General features: G+C 40.9%; 2 protein-coding genes across 4 annotated transcripts; both read right to left on the bottom strand.

Moving 5' to 3' along the window:
• Positions 1-3039: 3039 nt before the first annotated feature.
• fbxo4 (F-box protein 4) lies at positions 3040-5970 on the bottom strand. 3 transcript variants are annotated; one of them, XM_085909654.1, is made up of 7 exons: positions 5906-5970; positions 4947-5206; positions 4660-4880; positions 4217-4301; positions 3976-4148; positions 3621-3814; positions 3040-3485 (listed from the first exon to the last, which is right to left on the bottom strand). In XM_085909654.1, the coding sequence occupies exons 2-7, from the start codon at positions 5183-5185 to the stop codon at positions 3393-3395; spliced, it is 1005 nt and encodes a 334-aa protein (XP_085765780.1). In that variant the 5' UTR covers positions 5186-5206; positions 5906-5970; the 3' UTR covers positions 3040-3392. The 3 variants fall into 3 exon arrangements, with proteins under 3 accessions (XP_085765780.1, XP_085765778.1, XP_085765779.1); XM_085909652.1 differs by lacking the exon at positions 5906-5970 and adding an exon at positions 5675-5899; XM_085909653.1 differs by lacking the exon at positions 5906-5970 and adding an exon at positions 5737-5891.
• Positions 5971-5977: 7 nt separating this feature from the next.
• On the bottom strand, positions 5978-9555 carry rimoc1 (rab7a interacting mon1-ccz1 complex subunit 1). Its single transcript, XM_085909651.1, has 6 exons — positions 9306-9555; positions 8151-8260; positions 7848-7994; positions 7546-7677; positions 7126-7240; positions 5978-6973 (listed from the first exon to the last, which is right to left on the bottom strand). The coding sequence occupies exons 1-6, from the start codon at positions 9397-9399 to the stop codon at positions 6738-6740; spliced, it is 834 nt and encodes a 277-aa protein (XP_085765777.1). The 5' UTR covers positions 9400-9555; the 3' UTR covers positions 5978-6737.
• Positions 9556-9665: the final 110 nt, after the last annotated feature.

Here is a 9665-nt window from a genome sequence, read left to right as displayed (position 1 = left end):
CCTGGAATTTCAGCTGTCAAAGGAAAGAACAAGTAGCCCAAACGCAGCCCACCCCTACTCTGATCCCCCTGTCGATCCAAAAGCCATCGAGTAGTGCGGAAGGACCCAACCCAGTTGCTCTTCACACTAAATTGCAGGATTTTTTGTGTTCGCAAAAATGCAAGTTATGGTGGTGAGATCAAATGTTGTCGCTAAAAAGAAACTTGCATGTGAAAGCATATTTTGGTGTGTCTTTTTTATTTTGATGTGTCAATCCATGTTTTTGTACAATGTTAGGCGGGGCGTGTGTTCAATTATTTCCTTTGTTATGGAATCATCATTCCTGTAATTGTGTGCTCCCAGTAATCGTGTGCTTTCATGTTGTATCAAATATGATGAGGGAACAATGTTATCTGACCCCGAGGACTTATGCGGGACAAAGCTACACCGAGGTTACAACACAACAACTCAACCGTGACACAAATGGCGAAGAATGAGAAAGTAAATTGAACAAAAGAAAAACACCAGAGTTTCATATGAAGCGAAACATAAGATAACGCAACTACTGTTTAAAAAACTTCCTGACAAAATGTAGACTTTTGTTTACAGCAATTTCCAGCCATTCGAAATAAGCTTGAGGGAGCTGAAATATTCATGAAAATCATACAATTTTTTGTTTTGTTTTTGTTTTGATAATGGCAAAATAAATGCGGATTCCGTCTCTTTCCTCATTTTGTTTGGCCCATATTCCGGTAAATTCTATTTTTTCCCCTCAAACAATGTTGTGTCCTCTGTGTGTTTGTTTTCCTGGCATAATGGGAGAGTGGCCTTTGTGTCACCCCCCCCCCCCCCCCCCTTCAAGTCCCCTGTAATGTATTTAGGGTGGTCTCACATCACAAGCGTGATACTTGCCAGCGATGTCGGCGGCCGTGCTGCCTATTGGATTAGATCCAAGTGAAGAAGAAGCCTGCAGGGGGGGCAGAAGTGCACATGTGCCTTGTTCTTTCATCTATTTGTGGAACTTCAATGTTATAAAACATTCTCCGGCCCCTTTACCCCAGTTTTGACCATCACTGGTAAACATCCAGTGCTTGGAATATTGCAAGTACTTTTCCCCTCCCACATTTCAAATTCCGTACACGTTGGTTTGAATGTAAACTCAAAATTGCCAGGTGTGAAAGTGAACGTGAGTGGGAATTGGGTTGCTCTTGGGTTGGATGGCAAACCATTCCAGGGTTTTCCCTAAAAAAAATTAAAAAAAACAAGAATGGCCACATTGCACCCACCCCCCCCCAAAAAAAAAATAAACCTCATCAATATTAGCAAAAAGCTACATTCAGCATGCCTTTAAAATATGCCCCTGAACTATCATCCACTATTACGAACATTGGCCGAATAAAGGTGACAGCAGGAGGGCTGCGAGGGCAAGTGGCAAGGAAATTGATGCCAATTGGCGAGATGGCGCCAGGCGAGTAAGAAGTGCAGAGTGTCAGCATGAGAGCCCCGTTCATGTGCAAAACAACACAATTAAGTGGAAAGCTTAGCCGTAATCAGTAGAAGCATCATGCAAATGATGTTTTTTTTTTCTCCCTGCCGGTGACTACCTTAATTTCAGTTGCCATCCTAGAATACAAATCAGGGACTTAAACTTGATGAAACGCCGGGCGAGCGAAAGGAGTGTGCAATAACATAGTAGAGAACTTCATGTTAAACGACTTATAGTAAAGTGCTTGTTTTGATTTATGCTGTTTTATTGAACTTTGTAAATGTGGATGGGCAGCTTTGAATCTCTATTTTTATATGATAGGTGCAAAGCAAGTATCTCCGAGGATCGTTTTATATATTTGTGGCAAAATGCAATGTTCCCAGGAAATAATGGAGTTGATAAGTGAGGGGTTGGAAATGGTGTTGTCTGTGGATTACCTGCCTCAGATTGATGTCCGCCGCCGCCACCATGTCGTCAGTATCATTTGGATGAATTAGCAAAATGTCCTTGTGCTAAAAAAAAGAAGATAAAATGTTTACATGTGTGAGGTAACAGGCTGTGCAAGATTACCCAAATTCTTCCTAGAGCGTGTTCTGCCCGATTCATAACCCAACATTCTCAACACAATTTTTGGAAATAAGGCTACTTCGGACATGTGTGTATGTGGCTATAAAATGGCCGAGGTCGAGTTAACTGTGGTTCCAATGTCATGACATCATACCCCTGAGGCCTTTGTTTTGTTTGGAGAAGACAAGAGGCAGCTGGAGGTCTGTTGTTCATTCATCAAGCCAACATTCTACGAGGCTCCACATTTAAAGTGAGAGCAGAAACAGACACATCTCCTGTTATGTGTGGCCAAAAGGTAAGCAGAGCTGCAGTGTACTGAATGAAGCGCTAACTTGATGGGCAAAAAATATTTCATATGTCTCTAAGATCATTTTCATAACTACTCATTGGCAAATATTTGCTTGTATATTTATAATGCTGTTTACTTAAGCATGTGATTAAAACAATTATATTTAAATAACTGTATTGCTCCTCTTGGACTTAGCAGCCAGATCATCTTCTGAGTTGCAGTAAATTCCATAAAATCCCAATTTTACGTTTTCCTCTTTGGCATACCGTTACTCGTAGAGCTAATCCTTGCGATTCACGCTGATCGGACGTCTAACGCATGATTACAGTTTGAACAAGTTTAGTTGGACTCTTGAAATTATTTAGAAAAGGTAGTCCCGTAGCACGCATACACAAATGGACTCCACATCCGTTTAAAATTCATTTGGAGAAAAACAAAGCACAAGTCATTCTGCCTTAATGCCCCTAAATTGCATCAATCAGCACATTATCAAACCTCCATTGCAATAAAAACTATTCTGAAGCCTAGGGAACATTTCGATAGGTAGGGTTGGTAATTTTTTACAAATTATTTGCAGTTGCCTAGGTAACTAGAACAAAAAAAAGCATCAGGGAGACACATTATCTTTCTAGCACTGGCAAAATGATTGTGAACTATAAACACAGAGAGGGCACACTTATGAAGCATCAGCACAAAAACAGTGAACAGCACAAACATGTATGACCTGCTAAATTTATTCTCAACTGTATTTACCTCACATAATAGAATATCTTACAGATATGTTTTTCTCATATTTCAGGGATGTGACTTCTTTACACCATCTGTTTTAGATCAATATTATTCATACAAAATTACCCATTAAAAAGATATTAGGAGTAGAACGGCAATGAAAATAGCAACACCCTGGAAAATCTCTTCTTTTGCATCTTCTTGCTTTGCTTTTTGCTTTATTTATATTGATTTGACTTTTGCCCGCAAACAAGAATTTTTTTCTTTTGTGTTTCTGTGCCATATACAGGATTTGTAAACATTTTTTGTGAATGTTTGCATTGTTACAAAAATATGATGTAACTAACTATCATAGACTTTGACACCTGAGGATCTCAGCAACCAAGAAATACCATCCAGAAGACCAGAGAGAGATTCTGTAACTGTATCCTGCACCTGGTTCAAGACAGAGAAAGACAGGCTGCTCAAGGACGCTTTGAAATTTCGTCCATAGCGTCTATTGACTCTACTTGTCCTGCCAAATAAGCTACAGCCGTGCCATTCATTCAGTTATTAAATTAGAATAATTACCATCCATGGATTAGGTAACTGAGGCAGGCCGAGTCTCTTTGCCATGTCAACACAGGGCGTTCGACGGTCGCTTTGCATTCTGGTAGTCCTAACTGCTTCACTTTCCTCTCTTGAGATGCACGAGAGCACCAACAAGGGTTTGGATGTGGAGCACAACACAGCTCTGATTTGAGCCCCCTCAGACTCACCTTCACCTGTTGAATAAGTGTCAATTGTGTCACTTAGCAGAAAATGAGAGTAAAATGAGTGAATGTAATTCTAGTAGAAATTGCGTGTGAAAGCTATGTGACAATAACATTTCTTTAATCCTTGAATCTATTCTTCCAACTTTAGGAAGCACGTATTGGTCTCTCACCGTTGCCTGGTTCAGCATTCGCCACATAGATGACCCCTTCCACAACCTGGCACACTTGCTGCACCTGAGGACTCGGCCTGAAGACTGGGTCCCCCGAGTCATTGCTCCCTATTAAAGTGAAGAGTTTCCCACTCATGTACTGCTTCTGTAGTTTGGCACGCGCCCTTTCTGCTCTGCACACAAACACCAAACGACCATCTATATCACACTGTACATACCATTCAAGGTAGGGAATGCTTACTTGTTTGTCGAATATAGTGTAAAGATGTTGAACTTGTGCTGGTTGTTGAACATGTAACTGATGCCAGAGCCGATCACTGAAGGTCCTAAAGGACGGGAGAAAAAAAGTTGAGTTGGAGAAAAGTGAGGTCAAGACTGCCATCTTCTGGAGAACGAAGCATCCTTGCAAAGCACAATGCCAGACACTGCATCATTCGTTAACCTAGAAATGCCACGAGATGGTGGCAAAGCTACTCTTCTATTAGGCCAGGCTGTCGTCTAATTAAATTAAGCTCTTTGGCCACAAGATGGCGCCAAATCAATATTTGGTTTTAGCTTGAGAAAACCAAAACAAAACAGCAAGTAGCTGAGTTTTTAAGTACATTCAAACGGTTCATTAAAAATATCGCCAAAAATTAACATATGTGACGACAGGTATTTAAAGAAATGAGGCTGGTGCTTCACCATTGATCTGACTGTTCGGAGTGACTGACATTTGCAGAATATCAGAGGCGCGCATGACCCTGGTGACTATGGAAATGTCCAGTTGCTCCATGCCAGGCCCGAACATGACGTAGCGTGGCTCAGATGAGGGCACCAAAGAATGCAGGAAGGACGTCAACACATGGTACGGTGGCCACGAAGGAAGCCATTTCTGTCTGGATGACGGGCATCCTTTCAGATATCTGCGGAAAGAAAAGTAATTGAATTCTCTTAAAATGACGGTGTCAGTCAATTTAAATGTCACCCACTCTGCCATGTAGTCAACTTTGGATTCTGTCGTCTCGTCATCGTCCTGTTCTGCGTTGTCAGCGTTGACCGGGCCTTCTGGCGCCTCGAGTTGGGGCATCGTTACGTGATCGATGGAGGGCCACTTAGGCATGTCCCTGAGGAGAAAGAACTTCCACAACAATGGGTCCCGGATCAAGGCATTCCAGTAGCGGCTGGTTGCTCCCAAGCGACAGATGTCCACAGAGGACAATAGGGTCATGATTTGGAACTGCACTTCCACCTTTAAAATGAAACTATTGTTAGTATTATCATCTGTAAATTTTGATTTCAATATTGATCAATCTATCCATCCATCAGATCCATTACTTTCTCAATGTACTTGATTCAGATTGCCCCTGTCCTCCACAACTAAAAAAAACATTCAGTGTCTATTTTTTCTTGTAATTGGCTATCCTCATCCAAACATCTCTCTTGACTCGGACTGGGTAACAGGATATATTTTCCTTCCACTTGGTGTCACTTCAGAATTACATTTTGTCAAAAGCTACCACGAGCCTGAGCTGTGGTATCCCCTCAATAAGGGCAAAGAAGGTATGGTGGCCACACTAACATCTAACTTTGAGGTCATGTAGGATAGCAACCCATGGACCGCAAATCGACCCCGTTGTCCAAATTTAAGACTACTGAGGTAGGTAAATGAAAGTTGTCACATAAGAGGAAGTTTGCAGTCAACTTAATCAAAACTTACAGGTAAACATTCCAAAAAACCGGGCTCCTCTGTTCCATGATCCCCAACGACGTCTCTCTTACCGGGAGGCCAATAATACAACTCTTTCAAGCGCCGAAGACTTCGAATAACGACTGATTCGCTATGACTGTTAATCTTCCCTGCCATGGCTTGTTGATATATGGAGGTTTACATAGTTGCGGTGTTGAAATCATACCGATTAACAATTGTGACGTGACGCTTTTGACTTACTTCCTATTGATGATTAGCGGTGCATTGTGGGTATTGAAGTTCCCCAGTCGAACAGCACCACAGACAAAACCCTTTCGTTAAAACAACACGGGCTTTATTGTCACCAAGGACATAAAAAATCAAAATTTAATCAAAAACAGCACGTTCTCTATTAAAAGCTAAACAAATAGTTAATTAAATGTTGAAAATTTTGATATAAGCGGGGAATACAAGTGGTGGATTATGAATAAATCTAAACATACACTTCCACACTTTCTGGAAAAAGTCCTTTGCTTTGTGTATTTTATACACATTTACAAACTTGTGTATAGAGTATAAACAGATGTCAAATAGTAAAAGCATACCAAAATGGCAACTTAAGAATAAATAAAAATGTTACTGTGCAATGTTTCATTTTAGGCTGTTATCAAATAAACAATTCTTCAAAAAAAAAAAAAAAGGAAACATTTTTTTTACTAAGAATCTTTTATATTATTGTTACTATAACACATTCTTAGAGCAAAACAGGTGCCCTAGTCAACAGTCTAAAATGAAAAGAACGGCCCCAACCCACAGAACAAATTGGAAAAAAAAAATATTTCACTGTCAGTTTTACACCACCTCATGTAATGCCAGTGACCTGGACCGTGTGATGTGGAGTGAGGTCCAGGTGACTTTTGCCCAAATACATTTCCACTCCTTAGCCTTTCGTTACACTGTACCTTACCTGGGTGGTTCCCTTTTTTCTTTTTTTTCTTTTTTTTTTCAATTTAGGGATCGGGGGGAAAACCCCATTGAATACTGATGTCAGCTCTGTGTCCGAGAACGACCTGGACACAGTGGCGGCTGAACTTCACTGCAAAACACTGAGGATCTCCTTGGCATTCTCCGTGTTCCAGCCCTGGCCCTGCAGTGGGCCCTCGCAGGCGAGCACGTACTTATTGAGGATCTGTGTGCCAATGTCCCTAAACTGGAGACGGTCTTCTTTACAATCCACAGTGTCACCGCTGTAGTCTTCATACTTTACCGCCCAGAAGCACATTTCGCCAATGTACATCATGGTCAGCAGGTGCGTGTCTGAGAAAATACCTTGGGAAACAGGTCAAGAGATAAGTCATGATTCACACTGGCATTTGCAATTTTGCAAAAATCGATTTGATTTATTCATACATATTATGATATTTATACTTATCGGGTAAAATCAGCTAATTTGCCAAAGTTAGAAGGGCTATAAAAAGTACCTTCAGATAGCAAGCCTGCGGCCGCAGTGTCATGGAGCACCACCCCATCATTGAGCTTCACCGAGTTCCTCACTTGCAACATCCTCATTAGGTAGCGCACTCCTTCCTGAATACACTGCACAAACACACAGAAATAATTAGAAGCACATTATGCACTGGCCAGTATTAATAGTATTATAACAGTGACAAAAAAATAGAGTGTTGTGTCATGGAATTAAATTTTCAACTATGAAATGTCTTTTACAGGAATATTTGGGGAAATGAAAAGCATTTTTAATGCTGTGAAGGTCTACGCCCCAATAAACTCTTGAATACAGAGACTTGAGTGTTCACTATGAGTAAATAAATGCCATCCTTTGAGGAAATGTTTTTATTCCCTCCGTATTTTTGTACTCTTCTGTCATTTTGACCAAGCAGTACCTTCAGGAATGTCTCCTTGTTTTCCTTGATCCATTGCTTCCGTTGATGAAGGGTGTGGCAATACATGTAGAGCAGCGCGCCGCGTCTCCAATAGAGGCATTCTAACAACTCCAGGCCCAAAACAACCTGCACCTGATAGACCAAATAATAATGTCACGTTGTTACGGTCAAGTCAGGCCATCTAATTCACCTGTATCACAGTAACCAAAAACATTATGATTGTTTGACTGTGACAATGTCCTCCGGTTCAATGTCACTCCAAACATAATGACGCATTTCACAAACAGATAAACCAAGCACACCTCTTGAGATGGCGCTAATCTCCCCACCAGAACTTCCGGCTCAGTCAGATCTTGCAAGAGCTGCTGGATTTTGAACGGTGAACAGTCCTCCGGAAACTCTTGATCCACCAGTTTATTCTCTTCGTAAAATGTGATATCGAGGATCACCTGCCATGCACAAAATGTAAGATTTACATGAACACAAGTCACTCATAATGGAGGATATCGGCAATTACTAAATTAAATGGTGAAACTTGTTTTAACCCTTTAAATCACTTTGATCAGACTCCTTGTCCAATGTGTACATTTGAAGCAGTGAAGTACCTGTGTGTAATCCTGAAGCAATTTGGAAAGGCTGCTGCTTTCCCCTCCTTGTCTGTAATAGCTTTTCAACTTGTCCAGTATGACAGACGCATTTTGTAAATAGTCATCATCTGTGGAGAAACATGCAATTATAATATTACTGACTGCAGGTGGATGGATGGTCACTCGCAGATTTGAAAAACTATCCATGCATATTCAATAGTTGGTTATCATACAGGTTAAGGGTGAGGCGCTGACAAATCCCAGTTGAATTTAGGTGAGGGGGTGGAGTGCACCCTTCACTGTTGCACATTAAGACAAACAGTGCTCACCCATTTCGGCAAATTGGGCTCTCAAATTTGAAGACGCACATGTGCAGACCACAATCTGCCATGCTGTAATTTTTACTTATTCTAACTTTACCACAGGAAACAACAGATAGACAAGTGTGGAACGTTAACCACTGTCAAAATAAACAGCATCAGACTAATGTTTTGTTGTAGGTTTTTTTTCCACTCCTTTAATTGTGCAACATGAAAAAAAGTCCTCAAAAACATCTTGACAATAGTTCACACGCACATTCATTCAGACTTGCGGTAGACTTAGTTTTGATTGAACATGGTTTTTGAAATATTTTATTTTGACATATTTTGGGAATGTGAGAGGCAGAATGAAGGTCTGAGCCAGGATTCTAACACACCTTGAAAGTATGTGGCAGGGGTGGTAACCACTTCGTACTGATCTGCCGTAGTGTAAAACCATCGAAAATGACTCAAATCAGAACCAGGCATCATCGGTTCAAAACTTGACTAGCACCGAATAGAGGCAGGATAGACTTAAAAATTACAAACGTTTATGGTCACGATTTAAGCTAAAGTCAATAGAGGGACGCTAGCTAAAATGTTTGCTTCGGAATGTTTACATCCAGAAACCATCAACGGGATCGATAATTAGATTATTAAGCGGTATATTTAAATATTAGGTCCCGGTATGCACACAGACGCCGCTGTCTGTTAGTTGGGTTATCCAAAGTTACAACGGGGCAGTCGCTGTTTGCATCGCAAGATAACGCTAACAACAGTTAGCTCGTTAGCCGGCTAAAAACGAAGCACGGATGCCAGGTGACGCCAAGAGATAGCAAGAATTGGATTACAAACAGAATGTTTGAAGCGTTACCTTGTTTCTCAGCTTTGAGAGCGGAACACTTGGCGTCAAACTCAAATATTCTTCTCTCCAAGTCGAGGCCTTGTCGCCTGTAGTCGTCGGCCATGACTAAAACTACTAGTCACGTGAGGGTGGGTCACGTGTCCAAGCAACGGAGGATGCGACAACGTTATGTTTAAATTTGTATTATTATTTTTATTATTATTACTTTAATATAATAGAGATCAGGGAAGAATATAAACACAAAAATGCATTGGTAGGTTTTATGGAGCTCGGAAGAATACAAGCACGATGAATGAATCTTCACAATGACGTAGTATGACGTCACACGACTATGTTCTTTCGTTGACAAGTGTTTTGACGATATAACTT

The sequence above is a fragment of the Syngnathus leptorhynchus genome, chromosome 4, assembly GCF_054491065.1.
Source record: "Syngnathus leptorhynchus isolate UIUO chromosome 4, UIUO_Slep, whole genome shotgun sequence".
Lineage (NCBI taxonomy): Eukaryota > Metazoa > Chordata > Actinopteri > Syngnathiformes > Syngnathidae > Syngnathus > Syngnathus leptorhynchus.
This window is presented reverse-complemented; position numbering and strand designations above follow the sequence as displayed.